This window comes from Nipponia nippon, unplaced genomic scaffold, assembly GCF_047370975.1.
Source record: "Nipponia nippon isolate SJK-2023a ecotype South Korea unplaced genomic scaffold, ASM4737097v1 scaffold_6, whole genome shotgun sequence".
In the NCBI taxonomy this organism is placed as follows: Eukaryota; Metazoa; Chordata; class Aves; order Pelecaniformes; family Threskiornithidae; genus Nipponia; species Nipponia nippon.
The window spans coordinates 31186017-31213321 of NW_028262380.1; the positions used below are offsets into that span (position 1 = coordinate 31186017).

The 27305-nt window shown below is 40.1% G+C and overlaps 2 protein-coding genes across 10 annotated transcripts in view; both read left to right on the plus strand.

The window, feature by feature from the left end:
• Positions 1–7522: 7522 nt before the first annotated feature.
• EXOC1L (exocyst complex component 1 like) lies at positions 7523–16101 on the plus strand. The gene is made up of 3 exons (XM_087736944.1): positions 7523–7643; positions 11345–11475; positions 13315–16101. Exons 1-3 carry the CDS (start codon positions 7523–7525, stop codon positions 13576–13578), a joined length of 516 nt encoding a protein of 171 aa, XP_087593070.1. The 3' UTR covers positions 13579–16101.
• A 2983-nt stretch (positions 16102–19084) lies between these two features.
• Positions 19085–27305, plus strand: part of EXOC1 (exocyst complex component 1) — a 33538-nt gene continuing 25317 nt past the window's right edge. For 7 of the 9 annotated variants that reach the window (XM_087735747.1, XM_087735751.1, XM_087735752.1 and 4 more), the window contains exons 1-3: positions 19085–19228; positions 23627–23760; positions 24612–24742. In XM_087735747.1, the coding sequence (XP_087591873.1) occupies positions 23637–23760; positions 24612–24742 (255 nt within the window). In that variant the 5' untranslated portion in view covers positions 19085–19228; positions 23627–23636. The other 2 variants (XM_087735749.1, XM_087735748.1) reach the window with 2 other exon arrangements.

Sequence of the window (27305 nt, forward strand, 5' to 3'; positions counted from 1 at the left end):
TTCAGTCATGGGGTGAAACGTAAGAATGGAATGAAGACCAAGAAAAAAAAACATAATTAATCCAAGTTTTCATCACCAAATGTTAAGGAGCTCCCAAGTCAAAAAAGCAGAAGTTTTTCCTGGAAACCTACTCTTTTTTACAAATGCCCTGCATCAAGTCATGCTCATTTTATGCACCCAGAGAGCCCTAAAGATGTCAGTTGGGTAAGGCAAACAGGGGGGTATTAGAGTTCTTCAGGTGCTGTGGGTTGGTATGTAAGATATGAGACTTTATGACCACATAGAAGTTGTGGCTCTGGTTAGAAGCAGACCAGGCAAGTGAGCTAGATTAGGTTGATCCTGCCTTGAGAAAGGCGAATGACCTACTAGTCTTAGACCTACTAGACCTAGTAGTTTCAGCTTTGAGTAGTTTCTTCCATGCCCAGGACTCCAGCTAAATTGGACAATGTGGAACTGCAATTTGCCTTCATTGCAACAAATCCTTCTGGCTTCATGAAGAGGAAGCTAGAAACTAGTTTAAGATCAGATCACATAATCTGCAAATGCTGGGTCATTACATTTCAATTAATTATCTGTATACTGAACCCTGTACTGTATAATTGACTAAAGTTACCCTTTGATAATGCCAGCCACCTTTGAAAGCATTTGGAGATCTGTCCACCATTCCCTTACTAGTTTTTCAATGATGAATTAAATTCACTCTCAACATTTTTGTATTTTATTTCTTCTCTAAATGTATTTGACGTTAACATTTTTGAGTAACTGACAGAGTAAGAACTTATAAAGAACTATATAGAATAAAATGTATTTCAAGCCATACAACTGTCAACTATGTACTCATCCCCTAAATACAATATCCATACAAATTATGTAGTTGTATAGATTCCCGACTCTTTATGAATTTTTTAAAAATGGATTAGATATCCAGCAGCAGTTTATAGTGTTTTAAGAGTGCTTTGCATCACGTTGATGTATTGATTTTAAATATAAATCCACATTAATCTGAAGTAATTGACTAGCTACATTAATAATAATGTTCAATTTTCATGAGGGAAGAAAATGGTTCTTGTGCCAAGACAAATGAAATTTATTACTAGAGACTACAGAGGTAGAGATGAAAATCATTATTAAAAAGTATGAAGAGACTTTCGACAGAATATCTGTTAAAGTTGCTCTGGGTAACCCTTCAAGAAAAGCTGGGTTTATTCAGAAAATTTACAAGCAAATGGGAACATAAAAGGGCAGTTTGTTGGCATCACAATTTACTTCAAATATATTTATCAAAATACTTCTTGACTTGTTGGTCAACGTAACTCTCTACTGTGCTTTCTCCCCTGCATTTTTGTAAAACACACCACCAAGAATTATGTTTTAAGCACAGCTGTCAAAATCCTGAGCTAAGCTTTCAAAAGCTTCCAGCTGTCAGAAGATTAGCAGTTATTTGTATGCTTAGAAAGTTACAGGATTTTTTTAAAACTTTTTTTTACTTTACTACTGTCTTTAGGGTTTTACCTCCACAAAGAAAACTGTATGACATTGAATGGGTTATATTGGACTAACCAAGTGCTGAATCCAACATGCCAGGATTTTATGCTGTTAATTAAATATGGCTCCAATTCATTAATGCATTATTATGTGCTTTGCTCAACAGGAACCTAAATTCTTGTATGTCTAAAATTCAACACGTGTAAATTACTTCCTACTTATGTGTTATGTTTCAAAATATGCTTCCAAATTTCATCCGTAAAACAGCATCTGGTTACTATTCTATGAAGAACAAGTGTGCATTTTCTGTTGAAAGGAAAGCTTTGGATGGGATGCTGGCACGGTGTGGCATCATTTGTCCAAATGACAGTCATGATTACATTTTGAGGATGATAAACCATAGTGCTCAGTATAAACTTCACAAATTTGTGCTTCAGTTAAATAAAATCTCAAATAAACTCCTTAACCTCATTTCTTCCACGAGAAGAGTACTACTTTTTTTTAACTGAGTAATTACAACATACCACTAGAGAAACCAATCATATTTGGGTTTTAGTGTTCTTCACCAGAACTGATGAGATCTTCAGTCATCCTCTCTTTGAGCATCCATATATCCTGAGGTTGGTAGAGGACTCTTTTAATGGGATCCCAAAAGGAATTCAGGAGAAAAGTAGTTCTACAAAACATTTTAACCAACTGATGTCTTTTCCAGCATAGATTTCTATGCTTCTACTTTAAAACTGAGTGACTCAAGCCATACCTCACTGAATAGCACTTCTGCATGGAATACTGTCATCTCTGCTGCTTCAAACAGTTTTCAGTACAACTTAACTAGTTTTATGCTTCACTACACAGGGATCTAATCTTATTGGCATAGCTATCAAAACATGTGAAGAACTAGCCCTAACTAGGAGCCAGATAATCTATAAATGTCAGTGGGAAAAGAGACCTGAGAAAAGTAAATCATTAATACCAAGAGGGAAAAAAACAGGTGATGATCATTCACAATTAGTTTTCTGAAGTCAGCTTTGGAAACCTCTCTATACAGCCAGCTCACTGTAGAATGTTTTTCACAATTTCTGGTTTATACTCTAAAATCTAATCTATGATGTTAAAAAAGTGGTCTAGAGCCCTAAAGATGTGAAGAATACTTACAGACAATAAACTAAGTGTTAACGAAGGAAACCACGCCTGACTGAAACCTCAAACAGGAATGACAGCTAAAGGAAAGTAAAGCCTAATTTAAATAAGATGGTAAATGGTGTTTTTCAACCTACAGGGATCCTTTGCAGCTCTGAGAGATTATTTTGGATGTTGTATCTTCCTTCCTTCTTTTTATTTCATAACATTGTCATGCAAGGAGCAATGGGAAAGCTGCTTCCAGCGAACACGGCTTTGTAAGGGTGTGCTTCGTGCTGGGAATATGAGAGAGAGATCAAAGGTACATCCTCTGGAGACCTTCAACATGTGGAACACAGTGAAGTCCCACCTAAACATGGTGACTGTTCTGCTGTTGCAGTAATGACTATGCTGAAGCCCACCCAAAATCAAAGGGAAGCTTGTTACTGACTTAATGGGTTTTGGATCAAGCCCCAAGTAATCAGTTACATGTATATACTAATGCACATTATTAGATCCAAAGGAGTATAGGGACCCATCATAAATATCGTTTCTGAAGCTGGTGAATTGATTTTTACCAGAACAGTGTGACTGAGAAACAATAAAGATTAGAGAGATTTATCCTTTTAGGACCTGCTACTACATTTATTAAAGTTAATGTCCTGGGTACAGTAAGGAAGACTGTACTTGGACATGGGAAAGTTTGCAGGAAAAAGACAGGGCACAAAAAGGAGCAGAAGTAATTAATATTTGGCGGAAATGTCTAAGACACTCCCTTGGTGACTACTTCATGTTGTAACGGGTTCCTTTGTAGACCTCTGTGAGCCTGGGGTAGAGGGTGCACAGCTTTCACAAACATCTGTAATTCATCTATCCGGACAGTTACAGGTAAATCCAAGTTAAATTTGGATTTAAATTTGTTTGTGGCACTGGTAAGAAGGAGTTTAATTTGTTCTGGTTTATGTCTCTATGACACACATTTACAGGTGGGTTTAGCTGAGGTAGGGCCGGCTGGCCGGGGTGTTGGATGCCAGAATGGGAAGCTGATCCCAGACCATGGTTAGTGTGTCCTTGCTGGCTGGGTAAGTTACTGCCCAACTGTTGGCTTTCAGTTATGAACTGTTAGGATTTGGGCTTACGGTATTTCAGCTAAGGTGGATCTGTAATCTTATTGCTCAAAACATACACTCAGCTTCTCAGAAACTTTTTTTTTTTTCTATTCAGCAATAATAATACCAGCAAGAAGAAATATTAAAGGGGAAGCTTGTAATGGCAGGTTTTGAGTGGGATTAAATTTGAGTGACCTTGAGAGCCTCAAATTGCAAACCACCAGGATTACCTATCATAGCCTTGAATTGTGTTTAATTCTTTTCCAGTGAAAGCATGCTTACACATGTATAGCGGTGCCTACCTGCTCTCTGTTAAACTCTAGCTTTGTACATGAAATATGTGTTATTTTTTGCATGAGTCATCTAAAAAGAGCCTCTAAGTCCATAAGAGGTATATGTTACAGAAGAAGAAAGAAAAAAGAAAGAGCAGGTATAATACTGGAAGAATAGCAACAGGGAGAACAGAAACGGAGCAAGGAAACAGACAACAGAACTTGTAAGGAGGCAAGAAGCTCTGGGTAGGCACTGCAGATGCTCTTTACCTACTGCAAGAATCATCTTTCAAAAGTTTTAATATACTGACAACCAAGCAAGAAGACACAAAAATTAGCTTTACGCATGCTGCAGAGGAAGGAGATTCTAAAGCCTACCAAGCCTTATTTCCAGTCCACCCAAGGCAGCAAAGTAGTAGAGAAATAGAGAGGAAGAAAATGATTTTGTGAGTCACCCCCAAAATGGGATGGTTGTTTCTCCCCATTGAATTCTAAGAATGGGGAAAAGACTATGAAGTGTAGGGTAAATATTGAAAAAAAAAAAATATTTATGAGCACTATCCACAACTCTGCAGGTAGTCCTGATACCAGCTGCATCAAAACTGTCCTGCTACATTCTATCAGAGGATGGGTGAATAAAGAATCAAAAGCATGAAGAGCAATAGTGAATTACAAATGTTTCTGTTTCTTATTAAAACATTCAACGTTAAAATCACCATTGTACCTTTCTACATATATACTCAGAGTCGGTGTTTAATGTAGCATTTGAGAATGCATTAAAGGATATTGCAGAAGTAATTTAATCTCTATAATCCTTTTTTGAAATATAACTTGATTTAAGAGGAGGCATGAAGTAAATAGTTACATCACAGGATAGGATCCTCTGAGCACTATCCACATACACAACAGCTCAGAAATAAATCCAGAGGAATCTTTTACCAAAGACTATATAGCAGTCTTCTTTTTTTGGACAGCTGCATCTAACAGCTAGAAATGTGTAAATTATTATATATGTTATCAAAAACTTTTGCTCCTTTTCCAAAAGATTTCTAAATATGAAAACTATAATTTATCTGTGCTGTGCTTTAAGAGTACATGGTTTGGGATGTAATATGCAGACATTTATCAATGTGTTTGCTGTGAGCCTCACGCATACCCAGCATGCACAGCAGATGCTGAAGTCAGCATGCAGACAATGCTCTTTCCATATGGTGAAATCTAAGTAGGCATGGACACAAGAAGGTAGGAGGTAGGGGAGTGGCTGTACGTTCGTTAGTACTGCTCAGATAGCAGCTACACAGCCCTAAAGCCCCACCTAAAGCACAGTCATGGCTTTCAATGTAAAGCTCAGTTAATGTACAAATTTCTACTAGCCATATACTGCTGCCCAGAGTGGCACAATATTAACATGCAAGAAAAGGCAAAAGCTTTAAGAGTATTAATATATCGAATTATATCAAACCTCAAGACGCTCTTGTGAAAACTGGGGCAGAATGACTTACAGTTTCATCAAACTATGAAAAATAAAAGTCTAAGTCAAGAAAGACCAGAGCTCCACCACTATTGTCTCAGCTCCATCACTTCCAAGATGCCAGTGACGCTTCACTCACCACCTAGGCAGTTTCTCCAGTATCAGCTGGGTCTTTCACAAGGGAAAAACTGACGGAAAATTCTTCCAGAGCTGAAGGGATTTTTCTGAGGGTATTTTTATCTGCACATTTGTTGCTTCAAAACTGCACATATTCAAGCATCGGAGATGCAACATGAGCTACAGCCGGGCTGAGTCAGAATCAGCTTCCTAATGAGGACTCTGGCACTGAGTACAAACGCTGAAACCTCCAGCCATGACACTATTAACGCTGGTGGTGATGAACCGAAGTCTGGGGCACGAGGAGCCTCAGCGAGGCCTTGACATTTCTGCCAAAGACTGGCAGAGAAAGAGGAGGGACTGTGAACTGTGAGCCAGGTTGTACATTGCTTCCATGTTCAAGGCGTGACCAGGTCATCAAAGCTGTGGGCAGGCATCTGGGCATCCCTGAGCCCCGGCTGTCTGGTGGAAGGTCTCCATACCAAGGCACTTTCCTGACATGCAGTTGTCTTGGTTTGGAAGTGAGCATCCTGCTCTTTTCCTAAAATAAGCCTTTAAAGGTAAGAGATGAAATTTATCCTTAAGCCCTGTACTTATAAAATATATCTGAAACTTGAAGCTTAGAGTAACTCTCCCAAAGCAGGGATGAAAATTGACCTATAAATTTAAGAATCACAACTGTGTTTCCAAACACATGGGACCAAAAGGAAGGAAAATAAATCAAAATCTTCTAGTTTCTTTTCAATCCCTTTCCCGCTCATCTAGCCAATATGCTTACTATCTATAGCAGAGGACAATTCTCCCTAACTTTACATCATGATTGTACTTGGTTCCATTTTGCTTCACATCAGCAAAGCACCATGTAGACCTATGGCACTAAATTATTCTAATAATATTGTAAAAAAAATTTTTTTTTAAATCCTCAGATTTTGTACCTCACCTTTACCTCATCTTCACTTTAGCACTCAGTTTTATGCTAAGGTTTAAGGTTTAAAAGGTTTTTTTCCTTTTTAAGTTTTTAGACTGTCAGAATGAGAACCCAATAAGGTATTTAGGCATAACAAGCTTGAGCATAAGAAGAGCCCATTCAAACTTCTATAAGCAGCCACGAATGAGTCCAAAAGGAAAACTCTAACACAGGCTACTGCAGATACTGAAATTAGAAGAGTACTTGGCCCCGGGAGCTTTACCCACGCACGGGCAGGGTGGCAGGAACGACCAGAATTTCTGCGAATACTCATGCCTGGTATATTGGGCCCCTCACATACGTAAGCATAGCGCGGATGGCAGTTTCAGCTGGTCCCCAGGCCGCACTCGGCCTCTGAGGACTCCTGTTGCACGGCGGTGAGTTCACTTTCTGTTTATAAGGAGCGGCATAAGGTAATTTTCCCCTTAACTCTATTAATAGCCATAAAGCTATTAGTGTAGTAACAGTAGTAACAGCCGTAAGGCTACGTCATTCCTTTTATAAGGAATTACTGTTTTCTATTCACTCTTTTATTGGCCGATAAAAAGATGTGCACTACCTGACAACTCTTTCATTTGGTAAACTGCCTGGAGCGTGATTACGTTGCGTCTTCCCACGCTCCTTCTCTGCCCCTCGGCAGGGAGGCAGCCCGGGCGGGCGCCCCGCCGGCACCTCGCCCGGCTCGGTCCCGCTGCCACGGCAGGTCCCGCCGGGGCCGGCCCGGCCCCCGCCGGCAGCCAGAGGGAGGGAGCGGGGGAGGCAGGGCGGGCACGCGTGGGGCGGGGAGATCGGCGGCCCGGCCTCTCCCCGCGCCGGCGGCCGGAGCCTTAACGGCGGCTGGCTCCGGCGGCGGAGGGGAGCGGGACCCCGCCGGGGGCCGCCGCTGGCGATGCCTCCCCCGCGGCCGGGGGGCAACCTCCGCCGCGGTGCCCCGCCGGTGCCCGGCCCGGCGCGGCGGCGGCGGCGGCTGCGGGGCGCGGCGATGTCCTCGCTGGTGAAGGAGGAGCTGGCGAAGAGGCTGTTCGGCCCCCGGCGGCAGAGGCTGCAGGAGTTCATCCAGGTGGAGGGCTCGGGCGCCGAGCGCTGCTACCTGTGCGCCGCAGGTACCGGCGCAGCCCGGCGGGACGGGGTGCGGGCGCCTGGGCGTGCGCGCGTGGGCGGGCGCGGGTGCCCAGGGCGGGCGCGGAGGGGCGCGGGGGGATGCGAGGGTGCGGGAGCGGGGAGCGCCTCGGTGCGGGAGCGGGCCGGCCCCGCCGCCCGCAGCTCCGGCAGCTCCGGCAGCCCCCCGGCACGGCGGGGAGCGCGGGTCCCCGTCCCGTCCCGGCGCGGCCGGCAGCCCTCAGAAACGGCGTTTTCTCCCGTTTCTGCTCGCTGCCGGCGCGAGCTTTGGCATCAGCGGAGAAACGGGGCGCTTCCAGCACAACTGCGGGAAGCGGTGTGCCCGCGCTTGCGTGGCCAGCCTGCTTTTCAAAGGGCAGTACCTTCCCATGGTTCTAATTAGGCTTTCCGTAAGAAAGCATAACAATCCATTACTATTGCGGGAAGCATTTGTAATTTTTAGAGCTTTTGCACTCTCCTTTTTCTTGGTCTAATGTCCTACATATTGTCCCAGTGACTTTGGGAACAATAAACTAGACTTGTGGTTTAAATAAATACCCATTTGAGTTAGTAATTAGCACGAACTGTGAGTAAAACAAGATTGCTGTGAGTGATAAACTTAATTATCTGGCTGCTTACTAAATTTGATTTCGAGTGTATCTGTTTCATAACGTTTTTAGAAAAAGGCTTCAGAAAAGCTTGTTTGTTCTTTCTTTTTTTTTAATTCTTTCACAGCACTAAAAGATACTCAGAAAGAGCAATGCTCTCATCCAGAAGTAGTTAGGCTGAAGCGTATGCCTCTTCCAGTCTGTTTCCTCTTCAGGTTCAAAATACATATGACAGGTAGAAATAATCTATGTACTTGAGACATGGGTTGGGTTAACATCCAATATGGGATGATGTCAACCGTCTCCTGTGATCATTATCTTTCTAAACATCTGAAGTCTTTGGAATATTGAATTTGATTTACAGATTGCTGGAAATACTGAGCAAGCTATGTTCCCTGCACTCATGTAATTTTAGTAGAACAGGCTTTGTATTTTAGAACTATAAAAATAGTTTTAAGACACAGATTGCTGAACATCATAGAGCTTCTAAATGTACAGAAATACCAACCTGGCTCATAGTTTATAAAACTGTCTGGTAGAAGTATGTTTAGTTGCATGTGGTAGATGTAAACAGTTCACTGTTATGAAACATCCAAAGAGGAGAAATAACATTATGAACCTTTAAAATCTTTACTAAAAATTTCTTTTTAAGGTAGAGGAGAACAAGCCATTAAAGAAAGCCTCTAATCAGATTAACTGATTGGAAGTCTCCAAAGACATAAAGGAAAATTTATGTAGAGTATTAAGAGTGGGATCTCTCCAGTATCCACTATTGAACTCTCTCAATATATTCAGGCATAGGCAAGTAAGCGGTGAGTAGAGTGGAAATCTGATTCTGAAAGATGGGCTGCATCCAGCTGCCAGCAGCTACTGTAATCTGGAGCAAAACACATTATTTAAAATCTTATCCCTGCAATGCAACCTCAGTATATTCCTGTTGATTTCAAATTACCATATAAAAAAAAAAAAATCAGTCAAACTATAGGCAAAACTTCAGCAGTCTATGCCTTTTAAATCTATATTACAACAAAATCTTAGTGTGGATAACTGAACAATCTTATTTTTGTGCCATGTGCCCAACATTATTTCTCTTCCTTTTCACAATAGCAAGTCCCAGTTCTTGCGTGAAGGCAATAGTATCCTTTCACTAAATGCTTTATAAACCCTGGAAGAACGTAAAGCTGAATGCAACCACATTCAGGGGTTTTCACAACCCAGTATTGGTATGCTTGAGAAGAACAGTAGGGATAACATCGTATTATGCAACAGAGACTCTCGAAAAGGTGGTCAGTTCACGGAAGACCTTAAGAAACAGTTTGTGCTTTATGAAAGCATTGCCATAGCCATGCCCTTCCCAAGAAAAGCTTTTAGAGTTTAATAGAATGACATGGTAGATCTGAGCTCATGTTGTATATAAAAAATTAAATTTTCTTTAACTCTGTTAACTGAGTGCAAGAACAAGCAATATGTAAAACGCAGGAAAAGTAAAGAAATATATATATTTTTTTTTTTTAGTTGAAAATAGCCTGCCGAAGTTTCACCACTGGGCACGACATGCTCCTGGTTTCATTATTCCTAACACATCTGTGCTCTGCCCTTATGTCATACGATTTCTTCTCCTGCATGAGGGGTAGCAAAGGGGCAGTGTGTGGGACCTGGGGGCCACTAGGACATCCCCTTCTATTTCAGACAGGACTGGGGGATTTGGGGTTGGGCTTGTTTCCTTCTGTTTTAACTCTGAGGGAAACAATATATTCCCTCACAAGCAAGCAAGCAAACAAACAAAATGGGAGAAACTGAAAGTATGACGAGAACTTTCTAAGATTAGCTTACCAGATTTGCTTGCAAATGAAAACCATTGTAACTTCTCCACAGAAGATAACACGGTGGTGGTCCTTTGGTTAAAAATCATTCAGCAACTATGACTGATAGGACCAGAAAAAAAAGCAACAGTGATTTGTATTTCCCAGGCAGGGAAGCTATAGGCTGAGAGAAATTATAATCAGTTTATACATTTTCCACTGTTTTTCTTTGCAGTGGAAAGAAGGCATATCTCCAACATATATCCTTTGTTTGTCTTTATTTAATAACCATTTTCTTATAAACAGCTGAGAAGTAACAGACATTTTAACAGGAATAAGATAAAATCAGCCAAGTTTCAAAATGGGTTTTCAAAAATTCAGGCAGTATTTAGAAATAAAAGAAATTTTGTCCTGCATCTGTAGCCTCGTGCTATGATGTCGAAATGCTCCTGCCAGCCGTAGGTGACATCTCGCCCCTACCTTAGCCTATGGGATGGCTTAGGGAAGTGGCCGGCCCCGCAGCCGTGATGCTGGATGTGCAGGAGATTGTTCAGGCTCCGGTACTTTTCACACTCATTATTGTGTGTTACAGAAATCCAGTCTCCTACGCAGCACTCAGTGTAATCAATTAATAATGGTAGTTATTGCAAACAGTGTCTTTGTGCTCTTTTTACTCTCATTTCCTGCCTAAGTTGGAAAATCGTAATTTCTACAAAGATAGCACTAGGCAACTTGAAGCTTTAAGAAATATTTTCGACGTTATTCTTGTTAAGTGGCCTACTTACATATTTTATATGGAAATAAGAGTATTGCTTTAAAAAAGTAATGGCTTCGTAAGAGAACTTCATCCACAGAATGGAAGGTATAGCACAAGTCATGTAAATACAGAGCCTCGGTAGCGGTTTTGCAATTTTCTGACTCCAGCACTCCAAAAGACTCCCCCTTGAAGTAAGTAGGTTAAGTGGATTATCCATACAGATTCAGTGCCAGAATTAGGCTTTCATTGCATTGCTAGTGAATTCAGATGAAAGGCTTTTGCACAGACAAGATTCTCTTTTCACAGGACAGGTAAGGTAAATCCTAAATCTACTAAAAGCTGACAGGTTTCATAGACTGAGAACATGGTGCTATTCCTACCACCTGGGAAAAATAAAACTATTAAGTCCAGTACAGCCCTGTACAGCCCTGCCTGTCATCGTTTAAGTTATTATCTAAAATTTAGTTTGATTCAGTCTTTTATTATTGGAACCTTTGGGAAGTACTTGCTTGCATATCTAAACTATTTTTTTCTTGCAGTGACTAAAAGTGAAGAAGTAGAAATATGTATGGTTAAACACTTGTGCGTAGATCGAGAAGAGAAATATGAAATAGTTGAAAAGTGGTTTTTGAAAGATCTGGAGATGATTGATGGAAAAGAAGCAGATACTGTAAGTGTTATGTATTATTAAATACACATATTAGAGTATACTTTTCTTGTGTTGCAATTTGGGATACAAGTATTAAAATGCATGATCTGAAAAAGAAAGTTATGTAAAAACCCAAATAAATCAAACCTTCAAGGAATTCTGGTTTTGTTGCATATAAGAGGCTCCACATCGCATTTGCACTGTTGCAGGGGAGGAGGAATGAGTGATTTTCTTGTAATCTTCTTCATCTCTCTGGTTGAGATCTGAGGGAGAAGCTGAATGTTTTCTAATTTGTTCATCATAACTGGGAATAAAAGTTCTCCACCTGCAGCTCCCAGTGTAAACTGGAGTTAATCCCATAGATTTTAATGTGTATTTGAAAACAAGATTTCGTTAAATATTTTTATGGAGACTGTGACCCTGTAATTTGAATATATGAACCTGTTCTCTGTGTGACAAAGTCAATGTGTAAAATATCATGGAAGCGGATTGTTTGGTGTATCAGTTCCCGAAATTGTGCCTCTTTCACATAGCTTAATCTCACATTACTTGAATCAATTAAATATTTGTGTATTTGTGTGTGTAAATATGAAACAGCTTTGGCTAGATCTGGCTGACTTGCTGCTAAAACGGTCCTAATCTCCCAGATGCAACTTCAGAAGGGTAAAATGAAGCTGCAGGAGCACAATACAGAACAACATCAAAAGTACAATTAAATCCTATTTTACAAAAGCTAGAAGAATATTCCGAGGAGAATATCTTGAGAAGACATTTTAACAGTTGTCCATGCATAATAAATGTAGTCCGGGAAAAAAGTGATTTTTGCCCTGTGAAAGTGCTTTGAAATGAACATAAAATGGAATGCAGATTACATTATCCTCATAAAAGAGAAATCAAGAGCTGACAAGAACGGTTTCAGAGCCTTGCTCTAAGGAAAATGACCAACTCTGGTTGTTCTCCTTCTGTCCTGTGCACATCGCCCTCAAGTCTAAAACCAGGAACCTGGGAGGTGGAGGAGGTGAGCTCAGGTTCAGAGTATCCCTGCACCCTGTGAGCTCTTTGCAGTTTAGGGCAGAGGGGGGAAAAAAGCCAAAACTAATAATACTTTATGTCCCCTCTCCAAGTTATCTTGCTTCTGGACATGTTCCTGTCCCTTCACCAGCCAAGGCAGCCAGAGAATTTCCTTATCACTTGCCTGCATGAATTTACTTTTAGCTTTTTTCTGAAGTGTTGTGCTAAAACGTCGTTCAGAGATGATTCAGCCTTCCACAACTGAGATGATCGAAATCTGCCTCATTTTTGGTTAAAGAAAAGCCTAAATGAACCTCACACATAATTATAGGTTGATTAACACAGCTATAAATATTCCTAATAGTTATTCATATCCATAGAATTTAACAGAATTTAGCTGCTGCTAGGATTAATTGTGCCAAAGGGCCAGAAAGCACAGAGAATTACAATTTAGGCAGGAAGGGCAATCAATATTCTTCTTCTGACGGGCATATACAGTTATAGTCCAAGGCAAGTGCTTTTCATATAGTGTGTTTTAGGCAACATGACAAAATGGTTCATTTCAAAACAAGATTGTATAATCCCAGTAAAGTGCAGCGTATCACTTGGGCAAACTCTGAAAGTTTTACTCAGGCAAAATTCCTAATGGCAAAGAATAGCAGCTAATTATAAACCCCTCCTTTGTAAAGTTTTAAAAACCCTTTAGTATGAATAGCAGAAATACGTGAAGTCCTTTAGAGTCCGTCAAATTGAGAAAAAGCCCTGAAGGTAGCTGGGCAGAGAACAACAGATTGCTGTTCTAACATCTGTAATGCGTGTAATAACTTAATTCTCTCTCCATTTTTTTAGGATAATCCGTATTTTGATATGCACTTCCACAAAGTCTACAATCTGGAAGCATATAGTTGTGCATCTAAATATACCTTTGCTCGAACGCTAAACAAACTGAATGAAATGTACCTTAAGAAGGACTTGAAGATTGTGAACTTTGATGACACCTACCTAAATGATGATTCCATCTGGTCATCCAACAATAGGGATTGCTTAGTACTTATGAGGATATGCTTCTATGCTTCCAACCTTTTATGTCTCTCCCTGTGTCCTTTGTCCTAAAGATGCATTTTCTAACACTAAGGTGACTGGTTGACTTTCACTGACCAGCATTTCATAAATCATCTGATCAAAAAGATAGTAAGTGATATGCAGTATCTGCTTTTTAATTTTACACATAAGTAAAAAATGGAACATACTTTTCACATAAACAATTCACCATTCATTTATATATATTAGGAGGGCCCTACTCTGGCAAATACTTACAAATATATGAGACTTTCAACATAGGACCAGTAATTCTCATGGTCAATGGTGATTGCTTATGTACGTAGAGCTTAGCATTTGCTCATATGTTCATGGAGGTATAAATTATCTTTCATTAATAGCTGGAAATATTTTTAAAGCGTTAAGAGCATTAACAGTTAGTTTTTATATCCTGGAAGTAGAAAAAAGAAAGCAACTAAATGAGTTCTGTATGAGAATCACGCACATTTCCATTTTAACTCTGTTGAAGAGATCACACCTACATCAGTACAAGAATCAAACCCTCGTCCTGATGAATCGGAGTTTTGCATTCAGGTACCGTGGGACCAACTTTTCACCTATGCAGTTGCAATTATTTTTCCCTCAGAACATCTAGTACTCCCTTTGGCCTTTCCATTGTTTGTGGTTACTGCCTTAGGAAATGAATGTTCTTAAGCAGAATTGCTTTATTTATCAAACCTTTCAGAACTTTTTTCTTTTATATCATTAACATCTTCTTTATTGCACTTTATGTATATGAACAGGCCCGGTTAGGGAACAGCAATTGTTTGTTTATGTCTCTTCTCTACCTCTGGACCAAGAGTTAACAAAATACTATGTAAACAGCAGTTGTTGGCTACTACAATTACTTTGTAGGCAAGTAATAGAATTTTCAAAATTCATAGAATTATGAGAATAATTTTGACCAGTTTCAAGCTATGTGTTAGCGTATTTAGTGCACTACTTAAATGCATATTAGTACTTGGAGTTACCTTTAACATGGGGTGGAGACTACTGGGTGGTTTGGAAAATCTCACCCATAACAAAAAATAATGGCTGGACTTGTGACACCATTATATTACAGTAGAAACAGAGGATGAATTAAAGCTGTATTGAGCAAGAGCTGAAGAGGAAAAATGTTGAAAAGAAGCAGCACAGTGATATTGCCCAGTGTCAGTCAGCTAAGCAAGTTGGCTGCTCTTCCCATAGTCAATAAAGAAATGCCAACCCAAAAGGTCATTCAGAGAAGCTTCTGGTCAGAACGTCCTGCACGAGAAAATTTGCTTTCTCTTTTGGCAGCCGAGAGAGTACAGGTAGAGTGTCTGTGGACTGAACTAGCTACGTACCAAAAGCTGAGTGTTGTAAATAGCTCCTAGGAAATCACAAGCTGGTTAATGTCCTCTCTCAGTACCTGCCATCTGTAAAATGGGATAGTCGCACAAGGGTGCTGTGACTCGTACTTCACTGTTGCCTTTCACGTGAACTCCCGCCTTTGAAAACGTGTGTAAATGTACTTTGGATTCAAAATTGAAATAACATCAAATAAGTGAGAATATATTTGAAAAACTGTATAAAATGTACAGCTTTCTACTTTACTTTTTAAATGTTATCCTATTGCTTGTATAGAGGAAAGGCCGTACCTTTGAACAGCTAATCTTCAGAAGCTATATATATATATATATTCTATGCATATGTTGTAAATTACGTTCATTCTAACCCAAATCTTAGTAATTATGTATATCTTGACAGTTGTGAAGGCAGTTTATGTGGGTTAACACAAATCTTCTGGAACTTGTAAGGACTTAAGTCTTACGTTTGCCATCTAAATACTGTTAGAGAGAAGGACTGTATTTATAGTAATTGTTTAAGAAATGCAGTTGTTCTATTCATAATGTCTTTGGGATAATCCAGTGCAAGTATGTGTGTTGTAACTTTTGATCCATAGCTGCAAGAATTATTTGCCCAACATCCAGGTTCCACAAAACCATCTTCAATAGCAAGTGTAATTCAGATTACTGTTACCTATGATACATTGTCTTGTTTGGACTGTGTATTAATTGTAGAGGTCACAATGTTTTCTGTAACGTTTACAAATTATTTGCTTAATAGGCACAAGGAAATATTTTCTGGGTGAAAAAGCTCCCATCATTCATCTTGTAATTGTAATAAAAACATAGAACCTCTAATAATGAGCACTTCAGAGCATTCTTTTGAAATAAAGTACAGGTACAGTGAATTCCTGACCAATAATTGTCTGTATGGTGTTAGAAACCGTTAAGCTAAAAATGACTATAATGTTCAACCATATTTAATGGACTTGCATCAGTAGTTTATATCTTTTCGTTCTTGTACTGTATAAACATTAAACTGACTATTTAGCAGACAAATAAGCCTGCCTTTTATGTGGAATAATATGCAATTAAAATCTGTTTGGCATTTCTTCTGTCTGATAACATAGTATTTCAGACATTCTTCACTAAGTGATCAGACTAAACGAAAGGAAAGGACAATAAAGGGACATTGTCCATGTAAATTATTTCAGTTATTAGCAAAAGGAAAGATACTTTAAAAGTATTTTAAAATCAGGTCCAAAAAATCTTTGTGGACCTAATCTAGGGATTCCTTCCATTTACACAGTTCTTTATAAGATGTGAAGTACCAAGACGCTGTTACTAGTTACTAGACTGACCTGATCGCACTATGGAAAGTCTCTGTCCTGAAGTGCGGGAAACTGTCGCTTTGCAGTTAGGGTAGCACAGCTATACCACAGGAGACAGAGAATATGCTAAATTATAAATGGAAAAGACCTGACAGGCTAAATAGCCCATCTTTCAATTAATGCAGAATTGTTTGCTACATCACATTTCCTGACATTGGATATACAGAATGTAGTTTGAAATACAATATCTGGGGATTCATCTGCTTCTCCTGGAAGACTTCTCCAAAACTGAACAGGAAGAAACTTACAGGAGTAAAGGATTATCACGAATGCATTTGTAGCATTCTTATAAAAGGTTTCAACTAAATGATGGAGTGAATGAATACTCGAGATTGTGGATATAATGTGGATTTTCTTCAGAAGACAGGAATTGTTATCAGCCATATCTGTTCCAGAGAAAAGGAAAAATATGGCAGCCTGAAAATGAAGAGGGTGAAAATAAGCAAACAGAACTTCATGCTCACTTGTTCAAGAGGTAGAAAGACAATAGATGCTGTCGTAAAAGACAGATGATATTTTTTTAAAACTCTTTAACCAACATCAGAATTAAGAATACAGGGAAACCTATGACAAAAGAATTTGAGAATATTTTTATGTGGCATTTATCAATACCATATTTGTCTTATTCTACACTGAAAAAAATGCATCCGTTTCTGGCAGCTCCATGCTATAAAAAGAATTTAACATCATCATTCGAATAAGATAGTTCCATATCAATAAAAAATACTCTGGTGAAGTTCCACTGGAGTTCATGGATTTAAGATAATTTTCACCATCTAAGACCCATGACCTTATACTTAAAACAGAAGGACTCTTCTCTTGTGTGTTTATCTTTCATGGGTAACTAATCTTTTCCTGCATCTTAATTTAAGCAAATACAAATCAATGCAGAATTTTAAAAATAATTTTGGAAGCGAAACAAAGCAGAGAGCCTGTTCTGGACTGTGCCTTCAGGGTTATTTCTCATTCTTCTTCTTTGTGTTTTGGAGTCATACATATAGTAACCCACCTCTTCCCAAGGAAAGCCTGTGCTAATTTCCCTGTCATCTACCTATTTCTCAATACTTTCAGTCACTTTCAGCATATAAATCTATCTTCTTCCAGTAAAGTGGGGGATTGTATTACATAATTTGTAATATGTAATTTAAGAATATTTTGTCATGAGTTAAAGTCAGTATTGGAAGATCAAAGGCCCTTTCTAAAGAGCATCTGTGGGAAGCTGAAATAGGGGAGAGAATGGCACTGTGCACCCTGGAAGATGATCTTATGTCAGCTTTAACGTGTAATCACATTTTAGCATTAACGAACTATGTTTTGTTTGGTGTTTTTTTTTTTTCCCTTTAGCAGAATTAACAGGTAAACACAGGAAACTAGAAGGATTTTGACTAATAACAACAGCTTTATGAAACCTTGTCCAATCTTTTACGGCTGCCTTGTCCAGTCTTTATAGATCTAGCCAGAGACAGTTACATTTTGTGGCTGAATTGAGAAATTACCAAACTGTAACTTCTCTTTTAACCTTCGCCCTCATGAATGATATATTACAGAAGTACACAGCACGTTCTTTTGTAAGTCAGAAAATAGAAGTACGTTCAGCAAGACTCTATTGGTCAGTAATGTTTAATGCTTTCAATCAAGTGGAAAAAATGATGCAGGAATGATGAAATCACAGTTTTACACGTTAAAAGTCTACATTTTGGCAATTTGTAACAATCTCTTGGAAAAATTGTTTTCTGTTGTTCTTTATTGGTCATGGCCTGGTTAATACGTTTTATCAACCACACCCTAAAGGCATACTGATGTATTAATGTGAATAAATCATACAGTTCAAGCAATCTGCAATGATTTCAAACTTTCCTTAACTCTGCATGCAAGCATTGAAGAAATGCTATATTAATTTACATTAATAATGCTAAAAATGAGTTAAGTGTATCGACCATGTGGAGAACCTCCGTCACAGCGCAGTTTGAAGGTAATTCCAGCTTTCACTGAATTCAGCCGTGGCTACAAATAGCTACGTCCAGAATTGGACATCATTTCTCATGGTTAGATGCCAAATCCTAAATTTCATGATCACTAGTCACAGAGTAACCGTTCCCTCTGAGTTACCACTGGCATCAAAGACCGTCAGTTACTAAAGGTGCTCCTGCTTCGGGGTAAAGCCAAAACCTGAATGCTTTTCACAGAAGTTATATTAATTGTGATGCTGTGGTCAAATTGAATTACAGCATGCGATCGGAGATGGACTTCTTTGTCATTTGAAATTCTAAGATGCTCTCATATTGTAGCGTATTGTATGCATCTTTCAACCCCAGGTACGCCTGCATTTTTTTTTGTGAATGCACTTGTCCCCTAAAAGACGTAAAACTTCTTAGTAGCTCTGCCGTGAGGTCAGTTGCGAACGCAGACGTCAGATGCAAGCTGACGTGACATCGGTTTTGCTTTTGGTGCAGCCCGTGTTGTTTCTCCCACGGCATTTCGCCGTTCTGTTACAAACTCTTCGATGTCGAGCGTTCCCTCGCCGCGCTGGCGCGCAAAACACCTCTGGCAGGTTGTCACGCAGAAAGACCGTGTTTGCATTCTTTTTCTTGCTGGTTTATGCCTTGTAATTACACAGCAGGATTTAACCTGGCCGTTCGCAGCTGCTGGAGGGAGCCTCATCCCCCCAGCTCTTTAGGGCTTGGCGAGGTTTTTCAGGCCCTTCCCTTTTTTCCCTGTTTTTCCCCCCTCCCGGAACCCAGCCACCCCGCAGCCGTTACAGGCGCTGCGCCCATCCTCTCCAGGCGGGGGCGCTGCGCGGACTGTGCGGTCTTCCTAGCCCGCAGTCTCGCTGCTGGCGTCACGTGAGCGGAAGCGGCCGTTGCGGGCAGCGCCCAGCGGCGGGGGGTTGCGGCCGGAGCCGCCGCGGCTGGAGGCGGCCTGTGCCCCTGTCCCTTCCCCGTCCCGTCCTGCTGCGCTGGCTCCGCGGTGAGAGCGAGGCGGCCCCGGCATCCTCCGTCCCTTCCCCTGTCCCGAGTGTGGAGGGCTGCCGCTCTTTCCTCCGCGGACCGGGCCCCTCCGGTCGCCCCGGCCGTGACTGGGCCGCCGGGCTCGGGGTGGAGCGGTGGCGGCAGCGGAGCGCGGCGGCTGGGGCTGTCTCCCGCCGGCAGTTGCGCGGGGACTTGTCGCCGGGGCGGTTTGTACAGGACTGGGAGGTGGGAGGCGGTGAAGCTGGTGCCCGCCGGGCCCTTGGGAAGCCGCGCTGCTATAAGTGACTGCTCTGGGCTTGCCTGTTAAATGGCTCCTCTTCTGACTGACCCATTCCCGGGGATGTTACAGCTAGGCTGCGCTCTCATGTTATGCTTTAACCTGACAGGATGCAGGAATAGTATGTTTGCCTGTTTACACGCTTGGAGAGGCTAAGCAGTGCTCACGAAGTAGCCTTACCAGATTGCCCTGTGGAATCTTTCCCATGTATTTTCCTGGACAGGCTATGGCTGCGATGTGGTGTCTTTGATAGATTTCATGTAGCTGAGGCATTGTCTGTAACATTACTGGACAAAAAATTGGAGCAGCGTCTAGAGGGATTTATTAGAGACTGGCATGGTCTCAGCTCTCTTGAAGCTTTCTGAGGAAGCAGCTTTATCTCCAGCTCCTTGTGCTTAATTCTGTGTTCCTTTGGGACAGCAGGAGTCATGTGTGAAGAACTGAGTGATGTACTTGGTCCTGGCACATTGCGAAGGTTTTGGTGGCTGTGCCTAAGGGGGCTGAGTTTGCAGCAGAAATTGGACTATATGTCAGAACAAGTCTTTAATCTCGGGTTTAACATGTTCTCTTTCATGGGAAAGGTGTATTCTGCACAACCCGGACAACTTGTGTTAGCACTGAAGTAGGAGAGTTAGCGAGTTGCCGCAGTCTGAATGTGACTTAGAGCAGGAAGTAAAATCCTAAATCAGGAAGGAAAGGGGATATTTCTGAAATGCAGCAGGTTGTCGGCACTTTGTGTGTTCGTCTTGCTCACCTGTTGAAGAGTAACAGGAATGACAACCTGATGCAATTTGGGAAACAAAAGCCAGGCCCAATATTTGGTGAAAGGGAAGGAGAGTTGTTAGCAGCTATGGAGTGTTGCGACACCCCTATGGCAATGCATAAACAGCATTTCTTTGAATGCCCTGAGCGCTGTACAGTTGGCAATGCTGATTGCAGCCTGCTATATTGGCCCTTGTTTTCCCAAAGCCCTTGGGTTACTCATCTTTAAAACTATTAGATTCCCTCAGCTGAGATGTGGTGATGGGCAGCTGAGCTCGGGCACAGTGGGACATAAAAGACTAAAAGAAAAGTTAGTGCCTCTTCTGTTTCAAGTGCCAAAGGAACCCTTTTGTCTTTGCTGTGTATTTGTCAGAGAAAGCAACCGATGCATCTCCCAAGAGAAAAATCCAACCGAAAATTTAACTCCACATTGTTTCATCGCCTCAGCCTCAGGCAGTGTAGCATGTGATGTATATTAATCATGTTTTAATGCACTGTAGGATTTTAAAGCACAAGTTCAGAGTAATATTGGAGCTTCTGTATTTCAGTAAAAGCATAAAAATGTGATGTCTAAATGTTGCTCTTTTTAGTCTACCTAGAATCTCTCTGTAGTGTGAGGAACTGTTCTGAATCAGGTGAATATTGCTAATTCCTTAATTTTCTGGAGCTTGGTGGGGTTTTTGTTTTTTTTTCTTATTTGATTGGTCTCTGCAAGCTTGAGTATTGGGTGGTGTTGTCCCATTCCTCCCTGCCCTGGATTTCTAGAATCTGGTGGGGACCAGACCATGCTTTGCTAGGGAACCAGGTGATTGTACTGAAGTCTATCTCGGAATTCTTTTTCAGAATTTTGCAACTTCTGTGGGATTTTATTCTTGTGTGGTGCATGGTTAATTTAACATTGGTCTTATTTTGCCTCTGCAAATCCTTCATCATAAATGAGCATGCTAGAAGTACAAATGCTTTCCTCTGAGCATGTTGCATACTTACTTGAAGGCATTGCCAAAGAAAAACAGAACTCTCAGTGAATGTTTTTAAACAAACCAGTTGTTAACGCATCCCACAAATTTGAACAGCTTTCTTTTCTTACAGCCCCTTCTTCTCACCCTTTATTTTCCCCGACTGCTGGCTGCTGTTACTGCAAAGATGAATCACTTGAAGGGGGAACCCTGTAAACAGATCCATCCCCCCCCCCCTCCTTTTCTATTCCTTTACCTCCCCCAAATCACCTGAAAACTCTGTTCTTAATGAGGGGAAAAACTAGAAAGCAAACTTCTGGGTGTTGTTAGGAAAGTACTTTTGCTGCTAATGGCGGTTGCACCTCATTCATGCAACCTAATGGTCTGATTTGCTATGCAACTACATTGTTGACATTAAACTATATCTACCAATGTACCTGAAAGTGTAAAGGGCAGTCTGTGATGTCCTCGTACAGTCTCCTGTGTTTGCTGTTACAGGCTATGAGAGTGAATAAGTTATGTCTGTTTACTGTCTTTCAGCAGAAGTCTGGTTTTTAGCATTTGGTTAGAGTACAGTGTTCAAGGTCAACACTTGATTCCTGGAAGAAATATCTTGATTTATTACTAAGCATACATGCTTACTTTCTTTCTCTTTGAAATATCCTGTTACTCCCTTGCTAGATAACGAACTCCGTAATTAAAAAAAATGTTCAGTTTCTGAGCTCCAGTCCATGCATCCAAGAAAAGGCAGCAAACTAGTCAATCCTAATGGTCTTACCTATGCAAAATTGTGTTGTGGCCTTTTCAGATCTAGAAGGCCTTGAAGTTGAACTTTCTACTAGCTACAAAGATGCATTTCTTTATTCTGCATTACTGTGACAATTGCCAGACCCTCATTTGAGGATAAAGAGGAAGAAGAACAGCCTGTTACGTTTAATAGTATGTAGTAGTTGGCAAGAGCAATGAAACAGGTCTTTGCAAAACATTAAAAGACAAAGCAAAGAAAACCAATGCTGTATTTCTAGAGGCTCAGAGATTTGTTGCCTTAGGTGTGTATCTGTCCCCATAATTTGTGTCTTCCAGGAGCTGTTCTGTTATAAGAAAGCTTTTATGAAAGAGACTTCAATATCCAGAAGAGAAATCTGACTTAAGAAAAATTTATTAAATTCTATTACATGGCCTTCTGCAATGTCTTATGTTTTTATTAATTAAAAAAAAAAAAAAAAAGCCTGCTTGCTAAGTAAAGTTAAGTTATAAACACAGTGCCACTCATATGGTAGTAGTAAGTTTCTAGTAACTCTCCGGGAATTGGCAGTGATGAATTTGACAACAGATAACCACCACAGATGTTCTTTACAGAGGTATCAAACCTGGGAAAACTCTAGTACAGACTGTTTTGGTTTTTTTGTTGGTTGGTTGGTTGGTTTGGTGTGGTTTTTGCCACTGAATAGAATGTGATGTGCTTACTCTGCTTTAAGAAAGCTGTTTGAGCAGGATACTTAAGAATGCTTTCGTAATGTGGGATCAAGTACTAATTTAGAATTTCTCTTACAATACCAAGGGAGGAGGGAGTGGGGAAGCATGCAGGGACACTGATACTGAATCAGAATGATTTTTCACTCTACCAGAAGAGAATTAGGATGTGTATGTGGTACACCAAGACTCAAAAGTAATAATTTGTTAGACTTGAAATTGTGACATCTGAGTGGTGGATTGAATGACTGCTATGGCATACCGTATCCAGAATATATTGCAGAAATTTTCCTGCAAATCAGGGAGCCAGAGACACTTTTTCTCCCTCTAAATGGAACATTATTTTCAATTTGGTCTGCCCAATGTGTAACCTTGCTTTGGTGAAAGAGTCCTGAAAATTTAATTGAAGGTTTTAGGTATAGTTGAAGGATTCTGGACCTTAAGTTTCATTTAAGGTCATCACTGTGGTGACTTTAGTTTCACATTATCCATCCTGTCAAATTTTGTGGGTTTTTTTTGTTCATCTGTCTTCATACAGATTTTTACTGGATCCATGGCGTTCATACCCATTCTAAAATTCTACTTCTTAGTGAGGGACTCTTTTTTTTTCTTGATTCCCATTTCAACTTTTTCTGTTAATGCCTCCCATTCCGCTTTACTACTAAGAAGCTTTTTGTTCTCCGTTAAATTAAGCAGAAGGATCATCCTAGTGTTGATAAATTACAGTTGTCTAACTGAATTAAGATAGTAAGTTTATCTTGGACTTTTTCCTAAAGTGGGCTGGTCTTCTACCTAAATCATGCTTGTCTAGATTATGATTCATTAAGTTTCATTTCAAAAAACTGTAGTTGCTCTAAGTAAATGACTGGTTCTTTTTTTTGTGTGTTAAATGTGCCTGAATGTATTATGACTTCTTAAAATCTTTCAGCTGAGAGAAAATGACTGCCATCAAGCACGCTTTGCAGAGGGATATTTTCACGCCCAATGATGAACGCTTATTGAGCATTGTGAACGTGTGCAAGGCAGGCAAAAAGAAGAGAAACTGCTTTTTGTGTGCCACAGGTATCTAGTCATACAACACTGTATTTCGTGTCTTCACATTTTTTTTTTTATTCAGTTGCATTTGTCTTAGCTTTATTCACAATATTTATTCTTGCCCCATATAAAACAGGTGCTTTCCATTTCTGATGGAGAAAATCAGTTGTAGCTTATACTTCCATTATTGCTTCTATTAAAAAAGAAACAAAACCGTGTACTTTTATTCCCAGATCTCATTGCAATTTGAAATGAAAGAATCAAAATTATTTGTGTGGGACTGGTAGGCTTTTGAAACAGGCTTTATATAGTGCATAGAAGGGTATTTAGTAGGCATTTAGGTTGATCAGGCTAAATAAAATGCAATAAAGAGTACTGGTTAGGATCCAAGGCAGATGGCTCTGGAAAGGCACAGTAACTGAACTGAATTCTAATGTTCCTTTGAGTGTATGTATATTATATTACCTGTCTTCAAAAAAATCAGGTGCTTTGGGTTGATCTGTCAATAAATTAGCTTACTAGATTTTTTTTTTTGACTGAGGAATCTCAGAAAATGTTTTTATTTTGACTATAATCTCCAATTACCTCTGTGCTTTGTCAGTTATGTGGCCGTGGTCTGAGGTCTGCTGTATCAAAGAAATCTCTGTAAATTGGGTTCGTTACATCACAAGCTATATAGAGGCATATATCTGGTTGACTGAGACTTAAACTGAGCTGTGGATATTGTGGATGAAAATGTTTCAAAGAGTCTCTTTTCATCAAATAAATATTATGAAATCTCCCCCACAGATAATTCATTTGAGAAGCTGAAATACAGCAGAAACAGATGGTAATGTAATTTGTGCATTTTGAAATTACTCTTTTACTTCATTTAACAGTGACGACGGAACGACCAGTGCAAGTAAATGTGGTAAAAGTGAAAAAATCTGACAAGGGAGATTTCTACAAAAGGCAGACTGCATGGACACTTCGAGATCTCGCTGTTGTTGATGCCAAAGATGCTGTTAAAGTATGTGTAACTTTTTTTCTTTTAGTGCTCTGCTCAGAACATCCTTTTGGTTCCAAGTTAGAGTTAACTTGCTTGATACTGGCTGTTTTAAAGCTTAGATTGATAACACGTTAATTAGGAATTAGGATGATATGTTCCTGTGCTGCTTATGCCTTCATTTTCTTCCAGCCTTTCCAAGAATATACCCCAAGTAAACTGAGTAAGAGCAGCCTAGATATGCTTGAATAGCAATATTCTGAATGTCTGCCCTATTTATTGTAGTGATCTCTCAGTGACTGTAGAGAGCTTATGCTAAGGACCAGTATGTTTTTGTTTGCTTCAAGTCTTACGTAAATTCTTACTCCAAGCTTAGTTTCCCCTTAAAAAAATTTATTACCATCTTACTAATGACATTGAGCTACATGTAATGTTTTTTGCTAGGACATTTAAAACATTCTTAATGAGCAGTATATAAGCTCGAAGGTGAGCTCCTTCATGGTATCTGTTCTCCAAATCATGACATTGGCCATTTGCTGGAAAGTGTACGGTCCTGAGGTGGTGTTCTTTTCCATAGAACACAAGAGCAACCTATTTTTGACCATTTAAATTCATCTGTTTTCATAAACTAAGATGTACCAACAGGCAGATGTGAAAATTCTTCACCCCGTGGTGTCTGGTTTTATGTTCTCTTAACTGGTGATCTGGAAGAATAGTGCAAAAAACTATGAAGTTGAAAATTCTTTGATTTCCCCCTCCCAAAGTGTAGGTTAAATATGTTTTGTTATTTCAGTTATCCACATACTTGTTGGCTAGATCCTTGCTGTTCCTAGATACCGTGTTGGAGAATTGCTTCTTTCAGTTTAAGGTTCTGTTTAAAATTATACCATCTTGCAGGGCTTTTTCCTGCAAAACAGAATTTGGTTAACTTTTCAGAAATGTGTTGTAATGTATATGCCACTCTAATGAACAATTTTGAAATTTTCTTTCAAAAAACAAACATTGAATGCCAAACTCTCTTATATTAAAAAATGTCAGAATTAAAGTTGGTAGGTACATCAAGTCTTAGTTTCCAAATGTGATCCTGTGCAACTCTTTTGACACAGGCCTTTCCTACACTAGTCAGACAACTCAAATTTTATGTAATGATACTCTTTGTTTAGAAATGTGTGATAATTACATTTATCAATATAAGCTATAGAAAAAACCAGAACCACTGTTATTGCGCAGTACAGGAAATACCATTTCCCATTGCATGCGGTTTCATATGCAGCTGGCTTCTACAGATAGTAGTGACAATATAAGTAATAAGTAGCAGCAATAGTAGTTTTTACAAACTATGTATAAGTAAGAATTTAACATGTATCTGAGGCAATAACATTTTTCATCAGAAGGAGGCTGGACCTTGTAAAATGCTTGGAATATCACAGAATCACAAACTGGTTGGGGCTGGATGGGACCTCTGGAGATCATCTAGTCCAACCCCCTGCTGAAGCAGGTTCACCTAGAGCAGGTTGCACAGGATTGTGTCCAGGCGGGTTTTGAATATCTCCAGAGAAGGAGACTCTACAGCCTCTCTGGGCAGGCTGTTCCAGTGCTTTGTCACCCTCAAAGTAAAGAAGTTTTTCCTCGTATTCAGAAGGAACTTCTTGTGTTTCAGTTTGTGCCTGTTGCCCCTTACCCTGTCGCTGAAAAGAGGCTGTCCCCATCCTCCTGACACCCGCCCTTAAAATATTTGTAAGCATTGATAAGATCCCCTTTCAGTCTCCTCTTCTCCAGGCTAAACAGACCCAGCTCTCTCAGCCTTTCCTGAGAAGATAGACGCTCCAGCCCCCTAATCATTCATCTTTGTAGACCTCCGCTGCACTCTTGCCAGTAGGTCCTTGCCTTCCTTGAACTGAGGAGCCCAGAACTGGACCCAGTATTCCAGATGTGGCCTCACCAGGGCAGGGTAGAGGGGGAGGATAACCTCCCTCAACCTGCTGGCCACACTCTTCCTATGATCTTTAAAACAAACCAGTTACAGTCCATAGTGAGTTCATATGTGGCTGTAGAAAGGAAAGTGCTTTAATCAAATGTTACCAAAGCAGTGTTTTCATGAGGCAATAAATCTAGTTGAAAATACTTCTATAGTAGTTTTTTTTACGGTCAAAATAACAAATGGTCTTTGCTGTCCTGTTCAGTGCTATCAAATACTATCATATCTATAAAATATATAAAGTGCTTATAATTTTTTTCCCATGCCTATTCACCTAAGTCCCCTTGAATTGTGTTGTATATATGTTGTCAGTAATTCCAGCTACTGTTTTTAGTTTCAGAAGGCTAACACAAGGCATTAGTCATTCTGAGGACAATGTTTAAGGGCAGAACGGGCTGTCAAATGTTTCTTGAAACTCCTACGGATCTCTGTATTGTGTGTTGTTGTTGCCTTATGTGGCTCGACAAAACACTGTCTTTGTAGCGCGGATTCTGGTTTTTCCCTTTCAGTGTTTTAGCACCTTCGTTATGGTGCAGCAGGGTGCCAGAGTTGGTGTATCTGCTTAAGGTTGGCATCTGCATAATTTTATTTTTATGCTGTTATCTCAAT